Here is a 21418-nt window from a genome sequence, read left to right on the forward strand (position 1 = left end):
TGCTCCAAAACTTCCTTGGAAATTTCGTAAAAAAGAAGATTATAATAGTAAAAAAAAAAAACTCCATTATTAGTCTAGTACTACAAACAAAAATAATGTAATAATAGTAAAACACCAATCAGGTAATGCCAACCATTCCACACAGCATTTTCCACAAATTGTTCAAAAAATAATAGACTCTTGCAAAGGGAAAACCAGTTCTATATGAAAAAATACTTTTTTTTTTCTTCAAAAAATAACTTTTACAAAGGAAACTTATCTTTGTTGGTGGTATGTGTGATGATCTAAAATGGTAAGGCGAATTTCCCAAAATATAAAAAAAAATAACGAAAAATTCCAGAGTGAAGAAAGCGAGGAGTGTTCGAAACGCTCGGGGTAAGGCGCGTGGGGGTGGGGTTTTATAGTATCGAACGGCCATGCATGCCGAATACTCCTAGACTCACTCACTCACATACACACCACCCTCTCTCTCTCAAATAAAATCGTATCACACACTTTCTTTCTTCCTTCTTCTCTCACACTGACATCACCAAAGTTTTCCTTTCATTTTCGTTCATTCTCTCGCCAGCGAGAAGAAGAAGAAGAAGAATCCCCTGCGGTCGCGCTCTCTCTCTCCTTCTCTACTCCTCCTCTGGTCATCAGATTCATCATCATCATCCATGGCGGTTCATCCGTCGGTCGCCGCCGCTCCGGCGTCGCTCTATGTCGGCGACCTCCACCCCGACGTCTCCGACAGCCACCTCGTCGACGCATTCTCCGAGTTCAAGAGCCTCGCGTCTGTTCGCGTCTGCAAAGACTCCTCCACGGGGAAATCCCTCTGTTACGGTTACCTCAACTTCGTTTCCCCTCAAGACGGTGCACTTCACATTTATTCACCTTTCTTGCCGTTCTTTTTTGTTTTCTTTAGGTTTATACATTTCCTTTAATGAAATCTGAATCTCACTTGTTTCTTGTTATGATATATAAATGTTGAGAGAGATCTTAGTGTGTTTATCTTGTTAACAATGAAATGGTGTTTGTCAATAGCAATTCGTGCAATCGAGCTGAAAAATAACTCCACGCTTAATGGGAAAGCGATGAGGGTGATGTGGTCGCGTCGTGATCCTGATGCGAGGAAAAGCGCTATAGGGAACTTGTTTGTTAAGGTATCTACTATCTTGAGAGAGTTTTGATTTGAAACAATTAGGGCATTGTTTGGTTCTTTGTTGTTTCTGAAAGGGTTTCTTACGGAGAGTTTTTTTTCTTTTCTTTTTCTTGTGACTTGGCAGAACTTACCCGAATCGATAGATAATGCTGGACTGCAAGATATCTTCAAAAAATACGGGAATATTTTGTCCAGCAAAGTTGTCACGTCTGAGGATGGGAAGAGCAAAGGATACGGCTTTGTTCAATTTGAATCAGAAGAATCTTCGAAAGTTGCTATCGAGAAGCTGAATGGCTATACTGTTGCTGATAAGGAGTTGTATGTGAAACTATGCATTGTTCCTTAATGATAATGATATACTATATGATTTTTGTGCCTCTACAGTTAATGTGTGCAATTTGTATTCAATTTCTGTACGCCTATTATTTTCTGATATTAATTTTATTCTGGTTCAGATATGTTGGGAAGTTTGTCAAAAAAAGTGATCGCATTTTGCCTGGCCCTGATGCTAGATATACAAATTTGTACATGAAGAATTTGGACCTGGATGTTTCAGAAGCAACACTGCAGGAGAAGTTTTCCTCTTTCGGGAAAATTGTTAGCTTGGTTATTGCAAAGGACAACAATGGAATGTCCAAGGGCTTTGGCTTTGTGAACTATGATAACCCAGATGATGCTAAAAAGGCAATGGAAGCAATGAATGGATCACAATTAGGTACTTCATCTTTTCTTTTACTGTGCTGGTTTTCTGCAGAGAAATGATGATTTTTATTTTTATTTTTTATGTATAATCCTGTATATTAAATGGTTTTGATTTGTCATGAACAGGTTCTAAGATTCTGTATGTAGCCAGAGCACAAAAGAAGGCTGAACGTGAGCAGATCTTGCACCACCAATTTGAGGAGAAGCAGAAGGAACAAATCTTGAAATACAAGGTGATATCTATGCCATTCTCCTATATTTAGCTTGTTGTTTTCATTTCAGTTGTCTTAGAGTGTCATCATTTAATTTCAGGGATCGAACATTTATGTGAAGAACATTGATGACCATGTAAGTGATGAAGAACTGAGGGATCATTTTAGTGCATGTGGCACTATAACTTCTGCAAAAATTATGCGAGATGACAAAGGGATAAGTAAAGGGTTTGGCTTTGTCTGCTTCTCCACTCCTGAGGAGGCCAATAAAGCTGTGAACACATTTCATGGTAAGTGAGTTAAGTTGATAAGACTAGGTTTAGATAAGTATTCTACAGTCATAGGAATGCAAATTCTTACATATGTTTCAATAGACAAATGTAAGAATACTATGGTATAGTTATATTTATTGGATTACAATTTAGAGATAAAGCTGTGAACACATTTCATGGTAAGTGAGTTAAGTCGATAAGACTGGGTTTAGATAAGTATTCTACAGTCATAGGAATGCAAATGCTTACTTATTTTTCAATAAAAGAATGTAAGAATACTATGGTATAGTTATATTTATAGGATTATAATTTGGAGATTAGATACATTTTACTTGATATTTTCCATTTTTCATCATATATGTATTTCCATTAAGTACTCTTTATGTGCTATGTATATGTCACTTTATTTTTACATTTTGATGATGAAAAGATTTAAGTTGAATATTGACAAGAATACACTTTGATAATTCTTTTTCTCTTCATCTTATTCCAAGAGGGTCTGATCAATTGCTTATGAAAAGACTAGTAGAAACACTAATTTGATGAGTTCCTTCAAAGTCATTAGCCAGGGGATTTATGATTTTTCTGTTTTTTTCTGTATGTGTGGGGCGTGCTGCTTGTTTTTTTGTGAGGTTTGGGGTTGTTGTTGAGTTCTTTTGTATATACTCAACAGTGTTCTTGATTATTCTTTTAAAAAACTGAAGATAATGTTACTACTAGCCATTTGGTTTATTATGGGATAAGGCTCCTTTAAAAGAGCTTACCAGTAAAGTGCACAAGGGTGTACAAGTGTATAACCTATTGATTTAATTTAAAATATACTTTGATCTTAACCAAATAAAATTTAAGGGTTGGAAGATACTCCATTACTTGTGCATTTTTTTTTATACAAGCTCATTTTAGAGCAGCCTTTTCCAGGTTTATGATATGTGACAAAATCAATTCTACATGTTAAAGCAAAGAAAGGATATCCATAAATCTGAAAATATATTTTGTCATATACCACTTTTTGTTTATTCATTTGTAACTGAAGGTCTGATCTAAAAAATTTGCATATCTGCCTCTTGACAGTTTTTTTTATTGGAAATGTTATGTAAATAACATTACATTTAGCACCATTTGTCTGCAATGCCATAATTATGTTTAAGACTTAAGTTGATGTTATGTGCCACAGGATTCATGTATCATGGAAAACCACTATATGTTGCTCTTGCTCAGAGGAAAGAGGATAGGAAAGCACAATTGCAGCTCCAGTACGCACAACAACTGGCACGACTATCTGGACCTTCGACTGCCATTATCCCTAGTGGATATCCTCCTTACTACTATGCAGCTAGTGGCGTTATTTCACACGTGCCTCCTCGAGCTGGGCTGATGTATCAACATCTGGCATTGAGACCGGGATGGGGGGCTAATGGCTTTGCACCCCCTGCTAGATCATTTCAACAATCACCAGTTCCTGCAGTGAGTGACAACTTTGTTTATGAACCCAAGAAATGCTTGTATTTAATTCACTTTTTCTCTACTTTTTTAGTATTAAGGATTTTTGGGAAAGGAAATCCTGAAGAATTTTTACCATGAAGGAACTAAATAGCCACATTTATTTTATTTGGAAAAACTAGTTGCGTTTTAATGAGAGTTTTAACTTTTTATATATATGATGTCTTTCTTTCACAGGTTTCTAACAATACTAGGCAGCATAGGCAAAACAGGGGCAAGTTGAATGGGAATTCAATAGCACAGGGAAATACTCACTCTGGTACTTATTTACCACAAGCCCAGCAGATTTCTCAGCCAGTGATCTCTTCAAGAGATTCAAGTACTCAGCAGGTCTGCTTTTTCTTTTTTATTTATTTTGTCCCCCCCCCCATAATAGAACATGTGATTCCTAATATATTGCTCCTTTCTGTTTGCAGTAATAAATGCTTATGTAGTGAACATTCTCTACACAAATATCTAGTCTCTTGGTGGTGATAGTGCCACTTGTTTCATCCAACAGCACTTTTAAAATGCTCTAAGCATATCCGCAAACTAAACTTAAATCTGGGCTAGTAAAAAAAATGTTTTCTGTTTAGTTTTCAATATAAAACAATGAAGATAGTTGAATTTCGTTTCAAAATTTGTGTTTTTGATCCCTTTCTATACGTGTGTTTCATAGTTCTGATTTCTAAAGTTTCTATCCTTTGAAGAGAACCGGACAGGCTAGGTACATACCTAGTGGACGCCAGCGTGATGTGGAAAAAGGATCTGGATCCTCATCTGTTGGTTCAAACTCTGGCAGAGGAGGATCCCAGGGGTCAGAAATGCTGCATAGCTTGCTTGCTGGTGCTGCTCCTGAGCAGCAGAAAGAGATTCTCGGGGAGCATCTTTACATGCTTGTTCATAAACTAAAGGCATAACAATCTACTATTTTCTGTTTTTTAGTTATTGAATGTTAAATTTTTAAGTTCTTATGTATATTTACTGTGCTATGTTGAGCAGCCTACCCTAGCAGCAAAAATAACAGGGATGCTTCTGGAGATGGACAATGGAGAATTACTGCTTCTCCTGGAATCGCCAGAGTCTCTTTCTGCCAAGGTGGAAGAAGCTGTCCAAGTGCTTAAGAACTCTAAGACCAAAGTTTCTGGCCAGGACGTACTTCATTCAAATTTCCTTTCAGCTGAGGTTGCAGTTAACTGAAGACTTTAACTGATTCTTGTTTGAGCAGATAACGAAGAGCTTGAAGCCTCCTAGAACTCAGAAATTTGAGACATGAGTTTTGACATCAATGATTACTTGAGTGTTTCTTCTACAGTATATTTCCCTATAAAAAAAAAAAACTGTTTTCTTGCCTTAGGTCTGACAAAAATTGGTAGTGACTATAAAAATCAGGGACGGCTTAGTTTTCTGGATTTTGATTACATGGATTAACTTCGATGAAATCTTGGTTCAATATTTTTCATTTCGCATCCATATGCTATGCACAATATTTTTCATTTCTGAATAGACAAAAATATGCAAGCGCATATCAGTTTATTTTTTGTACTTTTGATAATTTAGCCTTCAATTTTCCTCACTTACCTCCCCGGATGGGTGTCTTGACTAATGACTAGGGATTGCTGAGGTCATATATGTAGTTGTGAACATTAGAAATAAATAGTGCCTAACTCAGGGCGTAATTCAATTGGAGCTGATTTAAAATATCTCAAAACTTATTAATATAGTAGAAGTTTAAGTTATTAGCTTAGAATGGTTTTATATTTTTTTTATCATAAAAGTGTATTTAATTGGTAGATTTATTGTGGGTACACACTAGATTTAGGATATGTTTGGTAAAACTAGCTAAAAAAAATTAGTTAATAGTTGAAAGCTGAAAAATTAACTTATTAAATTATAATTATTTGAAAAAAATTAGTTGTTAAAACACCTCAAAAATATAAAATGACATAAAAATAATAAAATTATGATTTATTTTAAAAAGGTAATAAGGAAATTATATAAATGTGTTGAAGATAAAAATAAAAGTAAATATAAAAAACTAAAAGTTAAAAAAATATTACTTGAAATAACATTTCAAAAAATGTTATTTGAATATTTATTGAGTCAAATAAGTTTTAGTTAATAAAAAAATTAAAAATTAATTAAAATATTTTATCAACGATAGTCTGTAAGTATGTCATAAAATGTTGATGCTATAACAAGTGATTTGGAACTTGAGTTTTTTAACTCAGACTTTTACTTTACTCTAAAATGGAGATTGAGAGGAAGATTAGTTCGGTGAGAAATAAAAAATCTAGATACTTTCTGATTATAAAATAATAATAATAAGTATGTCATTATATTTGAGTAATATAAGAATTTTTATTTTTATTTTTTATAAATTCTCTATTTTTTACATAAAGAGGCAGATTATTAACTAATTCAATAAGAAGTAAATTAGGATTAAAGTATAGTACCTTTTCTCCTCTATATTTAAAGTATCAATTTTTTTATTATATTATATACAAAATTTAAAAAAAATCAATGGAATTTAAAAAAAAAAACATAACGGATTCAGTTGTAAATATATCGATAATAATATGTTTACTCATAGAGATAATTTGTCCAAATATAGTTTTTGATTTTAAATATGACTTTTGAGTTGTTTCTTAAAAGAAATTTCATTTTTTGCATCGAAATAACTTAGTTATTGATTCAATTATTCATTGTTGCAAAATACTGAACAATTATGTAAAATCTGTTATATTTCAAATCATTTTATGAGAAATACTAAATTAATTGAACATCCTATTTCCTCTAAAATTATCTACAGGAAATATCGCTTTTATAATTTTGAATATTGAAAATTAAACCAATTTCATTTTATCCAACTTACGATATAATTCTGTTAAATATAATAGAACGAAAAATATTTCTAACATTACACAATTTTCTTTATATAATTACACAGTTTTCTTTTATAAATTATCCTCAAGTTTATGATATGATATTTTTTACTATCATATTTATCTTCATATAATATTACTTCCAACAACTCTATTATCATATTATTTAGTATGATATTATTTTTTATTCATACTTGATGATAGATAATATATGTTAAAAGGAAAAATATTTCCAATATACTATCTTTCTCAAATTCAATTGATATATTAAAATTCTCCGATATAGAAATTGATATTGATGTATTTGAATGAAATTTAATTCAATACATCAAAATAGAAATTGATTATCAAACTAAAAAAAATGAATGGTACACTATAATTAAACAAAACATGATTATAAAAAGAATAAATTACACTTGTCATGAGGTTAACATTTATTACCCTCGCATTTCTTTTCTAAAATTTAGTTTCTTTTGTCTCCTCTGAGTAAACAAGAGTGATCATGTGACAAATAATGTGTCCAAAATATTCAACTCTTGAATGAGTGTTGATAGAAAGAAGACATTGTTAGCTATGCTTGAATCTATTATCAAAAGAATGATGGTTATCTTTAATAAAAGATATGCAAAGGGAGTTGTAACTGATTCTGAGATGACTCCTAGGATTATGATTGTTTTAGACAACACATCCCAACATGAAAAATCATGTCTTGTAACATATGCATGCCAACAAGAATTCCATGTTAAGGATGGTTACAACAACTTTGTTGTTAAGTTGAGAGAAAAAATATGTTGTAATTATTGGAATATCACTAGTTTGCCATGCAAATATGCATGTTCTTGTATTACTTATTTAAGAGACAATATGGAGAATTATTGTAACAAATCATTTACAACTGAAATGCGGATGGTCTATTACTTTGAAATTATTCATCCAATGTTTGATATAGATGTTAACAACAGAGATGCTTACCCACTAATTGATCATCCTCCTCTGAAAAGGATGCATGGTAGGTTTAGGAAGTCTCAAAGAAAGAGTAATGTTGAGGAACTATCATGAATCCAACGAGCTAGGAGATCAAGCACCGTTTAGTTTTATACTGGCAAAGTATTTGACTATAATAGCAGGACTTGCCAAAGGGCTTTTATAGGCAAACAAAACAACAAAAAACAGGTTATAGAGATTATTACCTTAAATAATTTTAGTTGTTATTATTATAAATGTCTTAATAATAACATTTTTTTATTGGTTTTGTAGAAAACAAATTTTGATGTTGCTACTAATGTCCAACATGGAAATACCAAAGTTGTCCAAACACATCCAGTTGCACATGTCCATGCTCAAAACACTAAACCAAGTAGCATTGGAGCAACTGCACTTGTCCATGATAAGAGCACTGAACCAAGTAGCACAACAAAAGTTGGATTTGTGCAGCTCTAACACAACCTAATATGAAGTTCCTCAAACTCAAAAATCTAGAATCACTTTTCAGGTATTCCCTAAACCAATTTATTTTCAAGATAAAATTCTCAACAAACTATTTGTCACTTATCTTGTTAATCCAGTGTCAGGTATCACACACCAATTTCGAGGTTACAAGTCAATCTTCCATTCAAGATGGAAATACCAACACAACTGAAAGTGTGCAAAGAAGAAGAGGCAAAAAATCCGAGACAAAAAAGAATTAGGAATTAGGATATGTAACTCAGATATTGTGATGCGTTTTTTTTACAAACTCATTTAAGTATAGGCATGTGTTTTGCCAAATAGCTTCATATTTTATGTAATATACAGGCTGTTTTGTTTTATGAAAAAATAAGCCTAGTGTTGCTACATACTATACATGACTTTGTTTGTAATTTTTTTGGAAATATTGTTTTATTGAATATAAACATGACTAAGACAATTTGATGTATAAATTATATATTATTTGGGAATCACTATTTTATGTTATCAATGATCAACTTTATATTCCAACATTACATTCCAATATTTTATGTTTCCAGGTGACTTAAGTGCTACATAAGTGATGCAATAAAAATATAAGATAAACATGAACAACTCACTTCCAAATAAGACAATTAACATTAGCATGATACTCCGATCACAAATATACCACTCTCCTACACTACTTTAACAATTTAACATTAGCACACATAGTCAATCATAGTAATGCATAACTAATACCACAACTTAAATAAACAACTATCCAGGCCTAGTTACATAAAGATATTAACGACACCTAAAATAACAACAAACAATATTACATAGTAAATGTTTTTTTTCTAAAACAATCAACTTTGTTTTCATTATAGCAAATTCCCGCTTCATGTCGTCTATCTCCACCTTCAACGGATAATACTCATCATCACCATGTTTCTCCACTCATGCAAACTCATTACAACTCATGTTCCTACACGTATAGAATAGTCGGTTTGGATTCGCAACTATCTCACTACATTTGATTTCCATTGATATTCTACACTGTCAGAAGAAACAATCCTTGACTAAGATATTTTGTCGAACATCCTTCATGCAATATATATATTTTCAACTCTAATTTGACTTCACATAGATAACATCACTTTGAGTATTTTCAACTCCCAAATACAAAGTAGACCGTGATGCATACTGATTAGCCTTCAAACAGACGTCCCAGTTCAACATGCAGTACCATATGTTGCCCTTATCATCCAGAAACTTGATATTTTTGTTAACATTTGATACAACGCCAAATGGAATGCACAGATAAAAAATAAATAATTATTATTATATGATTGATAATATATTTGTTCAAAACAGCCAAATAATACAAGAAAAAAAAACCATTTTTCTGTCAAAAACATCATCTATGGATAATGTTTTTAATCAAGAGTGATAAAATTTGGGTTACTAAATCCCCTCAGAAATCACTTTCCTACCACGCACTGTCACCAACAACATAAACCAATGTTGCAGACACCTTTTTTACTAATTAGGTTTGTATATTTTACCTCATAACCCAACCTCTTTTTTACAATAAAAAGAAAAGTATATGTATTCAAGAAGATCAGTTCAAGCCAATCACCATCCTTAATACCATAAGCTTAGAACCTTCAGACAAATAAACCTTTTTATTTTCTTTTCTACCAAAACCCTGAATTCGTTTCCATATGAACATTCAAGATTAACTGAAGTTTCAATCTTGTCATAAAAATCAATAGAAAACGGATATGACAACTTAATCTTTCTTGGCATAATAACAAAATACAAATGCATTAGAATACAACAAATGTATGTAACTCAGCGAATCTGCCTCAAATTCACATTGAAAAGTCTTTTTTTATATGATTGATCATATTTAGGAACAAATGCATAAAAATTCATATTATTAAAAAAATCATAAAAATTTATTAAAAAAAGATAGATATAACTTTTAAAATAATTTACAAAAATCAACCAATATTTAATTAGATGATGCCTTTCATTTAAATTCAGAAGAAAAATACTAACGCGTGGGAAGATTGAAGAGTTTGTAGAGGTTTGGAATTAACAGGGCCGACATAACACAGTTATCCTCTCTCTGAGTTTTGGTTAGAGAATGGGGAAGAGTAGCGGAAGAGACCGAAGACGAAGAAGGTCAGATGACTCTGAATCCGAATCACCTTCGGATTCTGACTCCGACAGACGCCGCGGTAGCAGTAGTCGCCGCTCGCGGCGGGACTCCGACGGCGACAGGAAGAAGAAGTCCACGAAGTCTGAATCCGAGTCACATTCCGATTCCGACTCCGACTCCGACAGACGCCACCGTAGCAGCAGCCGCCGGCCTCGGCGGGACTCTGACGGCGATAGGAAGAAGAAGTCCTCGAGGAGCATCACAGAAGAGGAAATTACGCAGTACATGACCAAAAAGGCCCAATCGAAGGTCTCATACTCGTTTCTCCATCCCTATTTCATCTCTTCTTCGTTTGATTTCATTTATTGAACGATTTTCGATTATTTCAGGCAATGAAAGTCGCAAAAAAGTTGAAAACCAGTACGGTGTCGGGCTATTCCAACGATTCGAATCCGTTTGGTGACTCCAATCTCAACGAGAAGTAAGTTCCTACCTATTTCTCTTCGTTTTTTCGTATCTCGCGGTTAAATTGAACTTATTTTAGCATCATAATGAATAAATCTTGCAGATAAGTAGTGGTCGCTCATATGCCAGATGTATATAGATTATAAACCTACACAAATGTTATTTGTAGGTTTGTTTGGCGGAAGAAGATTGAGCGCGATGTTTCACAAGGTGTGTCTATTGAAGCGTTTTCAAAGAAGGCAGAGAAAAAGAAACAGAGAGAAAGGATGGTATGCCCTTCCTCCCATGAATTGTATTCAGGTCAAATGTGTTTTAGGTCCCTAAATTTTCGGTTGAAATTGATTTTAGTCCCTGTGCTTTAAAAACAATGATTTTCATTCTTGAATTTTTAATAATTAGTGAATTTCATTTCTCTTAATGGAACTCAAGATACTAGGGCGAAGGATGAAGTTTACCAATTATAAAAGAATGAGGACCAAAATAATAATATTTAAAGTATGGGGACTATAACTAATTTTACAAAAAATTGAGAGACCTAAAACATATTTTACCAATTTTATTTTAAGCATAGCATGATAGGTGATTTATGTTGTGTAAGCACCAGTAGGTAGTGATTGTACAACTGGTCATTATTTGTTTCTCCAACTTCTGCAACATTTCCCATACAACTTTTGAGAATTTAGAAGCTTTAAAGTGATATTAGCATAATGGTATCTTGGTACCAATTTAGTATCTAGACCAGGTGTGCAAGACGTTGCTCTTATACACTTCCCCCTCCAAATTAGTTCCTTTTATTGGGAATGATTGTGAATCTGGTTTGCTTGGGTTATTATAATTTTTATTTTTATTGAAGTAAGGTTTTAAAAAAGGTCTGTGACCACAATTTCGGCTGCAGCGCCAAGGTTTTTGGAGTCTATGCCAGAGTTACAGTTGCCAGCCACAAAAATGCTACACCAGGATAGCAGGATAACTGCTATTTTTTTTTATTTTTTTTTTATAGTTTATAATATAATGTATAATATATATATACACACACACACATAGATAAATTTTCAAAAGTAATAAAAATTATTCAAAATTAATGACATTCATAATTAACAATAAAAGTTGTCACAACCAAGGGGTTCTTAGAATCAACACATAGCGCTACTACAGATGCTATTTGGTCCACTACAGCCACTACATTAAACTGCTCTGCTGTGCAGCCACTGTAGCAGGCAGGGCCCGCTTTGCACCGCTATACTGCTATAGTGTGCTATTTAAAACCCTGGTCTTCGCTACTGCAATTGTGGCCACAGCCATCGTATTTGTCCTTAAGTTCATGCAATATCAAGGAACACAACATCACCTAGTGGGATAAAGCTTTGTTGTTGTAATAGTATCAAGGAACACAACAAAACCACCACCGTGTCTGCAATTTAAAACCTTGTATTAAACTGTAATTGGGAATGAAATCAATGGATTAAAGTAGTTCAGTAATTCATATGGTTTGCATCTTTATTCTTTGTTTTCACAAAATTTGTTGGTCCTTTGATTTGTCATTGATGGCCCAGCAACTAAACTTTCTCAGCGCTTACAATTATATTTGCAGGCAGAAATTGAAAAAGTAAAAAAGAGAAGAGAGGAAAGGGCACTTGAGAAAGCACGACACGAGGAAGAAATGGTACCTCCTTTCTCATAATTTCTTAATAGTCAATAGTTATTTTAAGACCATTTGTTATGTTGTGTTAAATTAGTTTGGGCTTGTACTAGCTCTACAGTAATTCATTTTATACTTTACATTAATATAATAGGAGTATTAGATCAGCCTCTGGTATCTCAATTATTCTAGCATATCAGTTAATATTGTCTGTTTTTCCATCTTTTCCTGTCCCTCGTCTTGTGTTTATTTGGGGGGGGGGGGGTCCAGTGGGGATGTGAGGCACAAGACTACATATCAGGCCTATTGTTTAAGAAGGGTTCTGGAATTCATCTTCACTTGGGCCCAAATATGGAGATATTTGAGTCAAGCTGAGGCTTAGGTTGTTGGTGTCATAAACTGTTATCTTATTGGGATTTGACACATTCTCTCTCCCAGGCACTGTTAGCTAGAGAGCGTGCTCGAGCTGAGTTTCAGGACTGGGAAAAAAAAGAAGAGGAGGTACTACTCTGTCTTTAGTTCATTTTCATTTGTTGTTATTTTATATAAGTTTGATGACTTGGACAATTTAATTTGCAGTTTCATTTTGATCAAAGCAAAGTTAGGTCAGAAATTAGATTGCGTGAAGGGCGTGCCAGACCAATTGATGTCCTAACCAAGCATCTCAATGGCTCTGATGATTTGGATATAGAAATAAATGAACCATACATGGTTTTCAAGGTTAATACTAAGTGCTTTTCTTTCATTTTATTTCTCATATTCCTCACTGTTGTAATGTCAAGGTTAATATCATTGGACATGTTACATAATGACTTGATATACGGTGCAGGGTTTGACTGTGAACGAAATGAGTGAGCTACGTGACGACATCAAAATGCATCTAGACCTTGACAGGGCAACACCAACTCATGTAGAATATTGGGAGGTATCTCCCTGTTTCCATTGTTTATTTTTTGCTTTATAGTTCTGTGCATGTTACTTAATAATTAATACCTTATCTAATTAATGGCACAACAAATTAAAGTTAATTTTAAAATGAAATAGTTGACTTTCATGACCTTTTCCTGTTTTTAGTTAACTTGTATGACTATTATTATTGGTATCTTGTTTAAAGTTGAAGACTCATTGTTTAATGTCTTCATGCAGGCACTCCTTCTGGTATGTGATTGGGAGCTAGCTGAAGCCCAAAGAAAGGATGCACTTGATCGAGCTAGGGTGCGTGGAGAAGAACCTCCTGCTGAGCTGCTTGCAGAAGAAAGGGGTCTGCATTCCAGTGTTGAGCCAGATGTGAAGAAGCTTTTGCAGGGGAAGACACATGCAGAGTTGGAGGCTTTACGGGTTCACATTGAATCAGAAATGCGTACTGGTACAGCAAAGGTGGTTGAGTACTGGGAGGCCATTTTAAAACATCTCCACATTTATAAGGCCAAGGTATTCTCCATCATATTATTTTCCAGTATTCTTATATGCCTATGAACAATGGTTTCTTTGACTGTATTACTAAATTGCTCCAAATGCAGGCTTGTTTAAAGGAAATTCATGCTAAATTGCTACGTAAGCATTTGCAATCTCTTGAGAGACCATTGGAGGATGAAGATAAATTAGAGAATGCTCATGTTATGGTACCTGAGGAGGAAGATACTGAGGATGATATTAAAGGTATGTATAAGCTTTTTGTTATCATGGACATTTAGTTGTTCATGAAACAATTTTTATTGGCTTTATTTCTCTTAATGTTGAAATTTGCTTTATCTCTTTTTCTTGCTAGTCCGATCTGCAGATGAATCATTCTCACCAGAGCCCATTAGAGAGGATCAAGAAGCTGATGATGAGGCTGGATCATTTTCACCACAATTGTTGCACAGTGATGAAAATGAGGAAGCTATTGACCCAGAAGAAGATAGAGCTATGCTGGTAATCTTTCGAAGCGTGACTTTTAATGATGATCTCATACTTAATTTATAGATTTTAACTTGACCCTGTTATTACATTTGTAGGAGCGGAATCGTAAGGCTGTATTAGAAGAGCAGCAAAGACGAGTTCAGGAAGCAATGGCATCAAAGCCAGCTCCTTCTGAAGATAATTTTGAGATGAAGGCCTTAAAAGCTATGGGGGATATGGAAGATGGAGATTCTGTGTTTGGATCTGGTGCTGAAGTTAACCTGGATTCCCAGGTATAGTGTCTTGGCCACATTCTATGTTTCTTAGAATTTTGAATTTTTCATGGATAGAAAAATATGTAGTTAGATTTACAACGTTCTGGATTTTTTGGAAGTAATATCATAAGTTGTGGATTGTTATCATGGAAGAGTCTTAAATATTGTCTTATCATATCCTTTGGTTACTTCTCTCCACAGAAAAAAGTAGGCAGTGGAGGGAGTTTGCACTAAGGCTATGTTTGACCACTTTCATGGCTTAAAAGCCAATTTAAAATCAAAGTTCAAAATAAGAGTTTTAAAAATAAAGTAGAAGTTGTTTGACAGTTGTAGCTTACAATCTCCTTTAAAACTAAAAACTTTGTCTCACATCAGAGGGAGTAGGCAAAAATGTGCAGCTTATTTTTAAAAGCTACTTCAGTTAGCTTTTATTTTAAAAGCTACCCCCTTCTCCTTGTAAAAATAAGCTACTTAAAAATAGAAGCTACTTCCCCCCGTCTTATAAAAATAAGCTACTTAATTCTTTAAGAGCTTTTCTCCAAATGTGTTTTGCCCCAGCTCCTCCTTTTAAGGAGATGAAGAGCTAGAAAATAGTTGGGCTAACCACTACCTAAAGTTTGTATTATCATGTACCACTACCTAAAGTTTGTATTATCATGTATTATGTACACTTTCAATGGTGTATTTTGGTATTTTAGTGAGAAATAGAAAGCTTCCTATTTATTTTTTCCTCATCATTTAAATTCGTGACTGACTAATAAATGTTGGAGCAGGTTTATTGGTGGCATGACAAATACAGACCTAGGAAGCCGAAGTATTTCAACCGTGTTCACACTGGATATGAGTGGAACAAATATAATCAGACTCACTATGATCATGACAACCCACCTCCAAAGATTGTCCAAGGTTACAAATTTAATATTTTCTATCCTGATCTTGTAGACAAGACAAAAGCTCCAACCTACACCATTGAGAAGGATGGCAGCAACGGGGAGACTTGCATTATAAGATTCCATGCTGGGCCACCATACGAAGACATAGTAAGTCTATTATCCTTTAATTTTATGAAGGATTTTAATTTTCAATCAATTTACTTATTTCCTTATGTTTTCCATGACAGGCTTTCCGGATCGTTAACAAAGAATGGGAATATTCTCATAAGAAAGGTTTTAAGTGTACATTTGAACGTGGAATTCTGCACGTGTACTTCAATTTCAAACGCCATCGCTACCGAAGATAATTTTACACAAGACAATGGTTCACTTTCTGTAAAATTCCTTCTAATAGAAAGGCTATGTGGCTCTGCCATTTTAAGAGTAAATTTTATTCGATGGTGTTGACACTAGAGATAGATGGCCAGGAAATTTACAGGTTAGATTGAGACCAAGAAGAAATTATAAGGTACTATCAGAGTGATACTCCAACCGGTTACAGTTTGATCTAAATCTTGTCATGATATTTTAAATTTATGCTGTTCTCATCTGCTGATTATGTTTTTAATGGATTGAGTGTAGTACTCCTGTGCATAAGAATATGGAGACCAAGGGTCTTTCCAAATGCCGAGATACTAATTACATGTCTTTTCTTTTTTTAGTGTACACACTAATCACAATTCTGTGACCCTGTTTGGATTATCTACGCTTTCTTTTATTATTGGAGAATGTCAAATTGTCCAACTGTTTCTTTAGCAAAAGTTTATTATTGTTCTTTTGACGATGGTTGTAATCTCAGATGGTGAAAGAATTCGTCGTTACAACAACTTCATTGTCATTAGAATCCTTCATGGTTGTCTTACGCACCTTGCTTTTGAAGGTGCACGGATGTCTCAGTCAGTTCATATGATCGCTGATTTTGCATTAAAAAAATTACAGTAGGAACAAGTAACCATTAATGCCTTCCAAAAAAAATATTAATGTATTAAAAAAATCCATAGTTAAAAGTTATACTATTTTCAAATGATTAATTTATGTATTCAAAATAATTTTTATGTATTATAATTTTCAATTAATATAAGTTATACATATAAATATTTATTTATTATAAATTTTAATTGTTAAAAATTAAATATTTATTCTATGTAATTCAAGCAAAAATACTAGTTATATTAATTTTATGATATTTGTAGTTGAGTTATCCACTTCATTAATTTTTAAATGTGGGTAATCGATAAATATTACATGCTTAAAACTTTTTTTTAATGTTCAATAATGATAATAAGTATAGAATTTAAGATTTTGAGTAAACTACTTAAACTTTACCGTTTACACCTCACAATTTTAACATTTAAGGCCAATCCCAATGATTATTCAAATGCTTGAAATTTTAAACAATATATCAAAGTAAAATAAAATTATTATAATAAAAAATGTTTGAATACGTGAATTCATTTATTATATTTATGATATTTATTTTTTTAAATAATATTAGAAGCAAAAAATAAAATAAAAAGAATATTGTTGAAGGGTATTGTTAAAAAGAAAAAAGAATAAAAGTTCACTGTTTAACATAAAATAAAAATCATAATTTTATTATTTTAAAAAAAACCATTTATTATATGTTTATTTAAAATAAAATAAAATGAATATGCTTTTGAATAATTTTTCCTAATCTAAATTTTATGTTTAATAAGTCATTGAAAAGTCTTCAAACATTTATATTTAATCTTTTATAAAAATTGTTTGACCTTGACTGTTGTCATATTTAAAATATTATAATGCTAATAAAAATATTTGTACTTATATTTTGTAATATGTTATGTAATATTGCAAATGGGTAATATTTTAAAGGTAAAATTATAAAATTGGTCCCCCACTTTATCTTCAATTTTTGAATTTGGTTCCCATATAATTTAATTCACAAATTTGATCCCCAGTTTTATAAATTCCTGTAAAATTGGTCCTGGAAGCTCGATTTGGACGTTGATCGCTAACTTCAGACGTTGACGGCCACGTGTCAACGTCTGAGTGGTTCCATGTAAATGCTTCATTTTTTATAGGTAAAATTGTACTTTTGATCTCTCAGTTTTACTCCAATTTCGATTTTGGTCCCCCAATAATTTAATTCACACATTTGGTTCCCCAATTTTATAAACCTCTTTATAAATTGTTCCTGCAAAATTGGTTTTTTGAATAGTTTAGTCACTGGTGCTATATATATGGTAGGTCTTAATAAATCTCACACTTCTTTTTCATCGTAAGTTTTTCACTCACTTGGAACCCAAAGAAAAATCACTCTTTATCTCTCTCTCATTTCCGAGGTTGTTCAACTTGGGAAAGTGACGCATGAATTTCAACCTGGGTCTGAAATTTTCAGATCTCTTACTTTAACAGGTTCTGTAATAACCCCCTTTTTTTTTTCATTTTTTGCTCCCCCATGCGATATTATGTGTATACGACTGCTTAAGTGATTTATGTATGACAATGATATTTTTGTTTGAAATTTGAAATACAACTTCTCTAGTAATGAAATTTGACTGAATTTATAAAGAGATTTTATAAAATTGAGGGACCAAATGTATGAATTAAATTATAAGGGGACCAAAATTGAAATTGGAGTAAAATTAGGGGATCAAAAGTGCAATTTACCTACAAAAAATGAAGCATTTACAGAGAACCACTCAGACGTTGACACATAGCATTGACATGTGGCAGTTAACGTCTGAGGTTAACAGTCAACGTCCAAATCGGGCTTCCAGGACAAAATTTGTAGGGATTTATAAAACTGAGGGACCAAATTTGTGAATTAAATTATAGGGGGACCAAATCCGAAATTGGAGATAAACTGGAGGACCAAAAATACAATTTTGCCTATTTTAAATATAATATAAAAATTTCTTAATAGAAGAAAAAAATTTAAATGGATAATCATTAAAAAAAGAAAAGTAATTTTCTCACCTTAATATTTAATTAGAAAATAAAAAACATTTGAAAACTAATTTAAATGGTTAGTATAGTCTTGTGTTTATTTTACCCTTTCCTTTGTGTGTTTATCTTTCTCTTTAATTTCAATTTTCTTTTTTTGCTTCTTATTTAGTGTTGTTTGGATTGTGAAAAAGGGTTTTCCCTTTTAGTTTTTGATTAAAAAATTGTCACCTTTGAAAATGTCCCTTGAATATTTTGTCATGTTGAAATTATTAATTGGTCAATGAGTATAAATGATTTTGTTTATACCATTATAGGCTAGACCAAATGTAGATCATTGTGGTAGAAAGCGCAAAGCAATAATATTTGCAATTGATGACAATGAGAGTTTGCCTAAGAAAATCAAGCAAGAATGGAGTTGCAAGTTGTGTCAAATTACTGTTACAAGTGAGCAAGGTTTGAACGATCATATTCAAAGCAAAAAGCATAAGGCTACAGCATCCACAAGAACTATAAAAATAGGTATGGGCAACAAAACATCATTATCATTAAAGAATAGTAAACAATAAACATTGAGTGAAATGTACTAAATCCATTGTTACGTCTACGTGTGTTTATGGCTGGATTCAAGCAAGTAGACAAAATACTTCATCCTTAGAACTCAAACAGAAATTGTCATGTAGAATTAAGAATGGAAAAAAACACTTGACTAATATGAAGAAATTTATCCAAAACATTTGTGGTGTTGCAAATCCTGAAAGACAATACAACACATATAACACATAAATATATACTAACTCTTTTTCTCCAACACAAAAAAAAGTTTAAGACTCTAACATTATGTTTGGATAAAAGTAAAGAACATATTTTTGATAATTTAAATGTACACACCTTGAATTTCAACACATAAAATAAAGAAGAAGAAAAGTGATTACTTTGAAAGTAAAAGTTCTTTTAAATTTTACAGTTGACATTTAAACATAACTAAATAGTTTGGTTCTATTTTACTTAGCATGTGCTCATTTATAAGTGAAAAACATGTTAGAATATTTGTTTTTTCTTTTGAATATCAATGCTACATGAGTGATAAATTTATACTTAACGCTTTATTTGAAACTTGGAAATGAAAAATCAAACAAACTTAATCATAGGAAAGGATTGCAAAAACTGAAGTGTGGTAAATGACTTCTTGTTAGGTTCAGTTTTTTTTTTTTTTTTTTACTTAAAAACTATTTTTAAATTAAAACTAAAAATAAAAAGTTTTAAGGATAAAGTAAAAATTGGTTGTAAAATTTCATTTTTAACTTGAAAGATCCTTTTAAATTAAAATTATCTGATAAAATTTTCAATAAGTTAGCCTTCATTTACAGAGCAATAAGTTATCAGGGTCGATACTAAAATCATGGATGAGTTTTTGAAACCCAGGATTGTAAGTTAATTTGGGTTTGCTAAGGTTGTTCAAGCCAACATTGGCAAGGATTCCTGCTCTACTCGTGTCATCGTGGAATCCACGACTGTGATATACAATAGGGAACATATTATTACACTATTAGAACTTATAAATAAGGAAACGAGGAAAGGAAAAATGTTGAACAAAAAGAGGTTTTTTTTTTGCTAAATTTGTAACAAAGACATAGGATAAAATTACAAAAAATAGATATAATAGGCAAAAGATTCTTTAAGAAATATTTTTTTATGAACAGCTAGTTTTGAAGAAGAAAACCTCACTCAATTCACAGATTTTTCATTTTCTATAACAAGGTGAAAGAATTCGTGGTTGCATACATATAATCAGCTATAACAACAATTTCATTTTGTCATTATAATCCTTCATGGTTTTGTCTTGCATACATCTTGCTTTTGAAGGTGCACGGATGTCTCGGTCCATATGATCGCTGATTTTGCATTAAAGAAATTACTGTAGGAACTAGTAATATAACCATTAATGCCTTCCAAAATAAAATAAAATTAATGTCAGTATGTTGAACTGGTTGAACCATTAATAAATAAGAATTTATAAGGTTGACCCTTCAAGAGCAAGAGTGTGTTATTTTAAGTCAAACCGACTTTCCAAGGAACGTTGAATGTCAATTTCACTCTCAGATTAAATGTTGTTCGACTTGAGCAAACGGAATTCAAAAGCAGTTATGAACGTAATGTTATTTGTACTTCTCAATTGTATTGATTTTCTTATGAATCCCATCAGCATTTAACAAAATAATGGGCGTGCATTCTGTGATTACACTCGTGTGTTTTTTTTTATGTACACGGACACGGGAGTGTAAAATTCCGAATAAACCATCAATTTAATTTGTAAAATACTATCTCCGTTCAGTTGTCGAATTTTGGAAATTTTTTTATCTATTATTAATTTTTAAAGTTTAAGATGACATTAATTACTCATTTATCATGATAATAGCTAGTCTTATTTTCCACTTAAAAAACAGTTAAAAAAGAACGGGAGAAATATTACTCTTTCTTCTAATTAGTTCTCGAAACAATATTAAAGTCTTAACAATTATATTAAGTAGACCCTTAAGTATTTTTATAATTTATTAAATTAGTATCTCGATGTTAATAAAATATATTAATGCATGGGCACGCTAATATGAATTGTACTTGCTCAACTTCTTTGGCCTTGAAGTGGAACAATGAAGAGCAAATATATATTATGCTTTAATATCGTATATGAAGAGCAAATAATTTTCTTCAATGATGTTTTATATTTTAATCGGAAGGAAAGTTTTAATCTTTAATTAAAATAAATATGATTTTTTATTCATAAAAAATATGATGTGTGTGGTTAACAATATTGTAGCAAGTTTGAATTTTAATTCTTTTGATTTTAGCTGCAAAAAGTTTTCATGTTTCCGCATAAATATATGTTTTAGTTAATTACTATTTTTATCCTAAAACAATTGATGTTTTAGAATTTTAAAATTTAACTAATACTTTTTTTTTCAAATATACTCTTATTTAATGTCATTAAAAAGTGGTGTAGCCATTAAA

The 21418-nt window shown here is 32.1% G+C and overlaps 2 protein-coding genes across 3 annotated transcripts; both read left to right on the plus strand.

Annotated features, from left to right (window-relative positions):
• The first annotated feature begins 352 nt into the window (after positions 1-352).
• Positions 353-5345, plus strand: LOC100779547 (polyadenylate-binding protein 7). Its single transcript, XM_003554360.5, has 10 exons — positions 353-855; positions 1027-1145; positions 1269-1462; positions 1600-1859; positions 1973-2079; positions 2159-2348; positions 3505-3794; positions 4008-4160; positions 4520-4723; positions 4812-5345. Exons 1-10 carry the CDS (start codon positions 660-662, stop codon positions 5007-5009), a joined length of 1911 nt encoding a protein of 636 aa, XP_003554408.1. The 5' UTR covers positions 353-659; the 3' UTR covers positions 5010-5345.
• Positions 5346-10173: 4828 nt separating this feature from the next.
• Positions 10174-16106, plus strand: LOC100780087 (cactin). 2 transcript variants are annotated; one of them, XM_003554361.5, is made up of 13 exons: positions 10174-10598; positions 10679-10770; positions 10924-11023; positions 12346-12417; positions 12832-12894; positions 12973-13113; positions 13223-13318; positions 13540-13824; positions 13914-14052; positions 14162-14307; positions 14391-14567; positions 15323-15589; positions 15670-16106. In XM_003554361.5, the coding sequence occupies exons 1-13, from the start codon at positions 10275-10277 to the stop codon at positions 15787-15789; spliced, it is 2022 nt and encodes a 673-aa protein (XP_003554409.1). In that variant the 5' UTR covers positions 10174-10274; the 3' UTR covers positions 15790-16106. The 2 variants fall into 2 exon arrangements, with proteins under 2 accessions (XP_003554409.1, XP_040868568.1); XM_041012634.1 differs by having other exon boundaries at positions 14174-14307.
• Positions 16107-21418: the final 5312 nt, after the last annotated feature.

The sequence above is a fragment of the Glycine max genome, chromosome 19 (genome assembly GCF_000004515.6).
Source record: "Glycine max cultivar Williams 82 chromosome 19, Glycine_max_v4.0, whole genome shotgun sequence".
NCBI classification, from domain to species: domain Eukaryota; kingdom Viridiplantae; phylum Streptophyta; class Magnoliopsida; order Fabales; family Fabaceae; genus Glycine; species Glycine max.

Coding starts and splice junctions, on each gene's coding strand:
- LOC100780087 (XM_003554361.5), top strand. CDS start 10,275: ATGGGGAAGAGTAGCGGAAGAGACCGAAGACGAAGAAGGTCAGATGAC. Junction 10,599..10,678: donor CCAAAAAGGCCCAATCGAAG/GTCTCATACTCG, acceptor CGATTATTTCAG/GCAATGAAAGTCGCAAAAAA. Junction 13,319..13,539: donor CTCATGTAGAATATTGGGAG/GTATCTCCCTGT, acceptor GTCTTCATGCAG/GCACTCCTTCTGGTATGTGA.
- LOC100779547 (XM_003554360.5), top strand. CDS start 660: ATGGCGGTTCATCCGTCGGTCGCCGCCGCTCCGGCGTCGCTCTATGTC. Junction 856..1,026: donor CTTCGTTTCCCCTCAAGACG/GTGCACTTCACA, acceptor GTTTGTCAATAG/CAATTCGTGCAATCGAGCTG. Junction 2,080..2,158: donor AACAAATCTTGAAATACAAG/GTGATATCTATG, acceptor ATTTAATTTCAG/GGATCGAACATTTATGTGAA.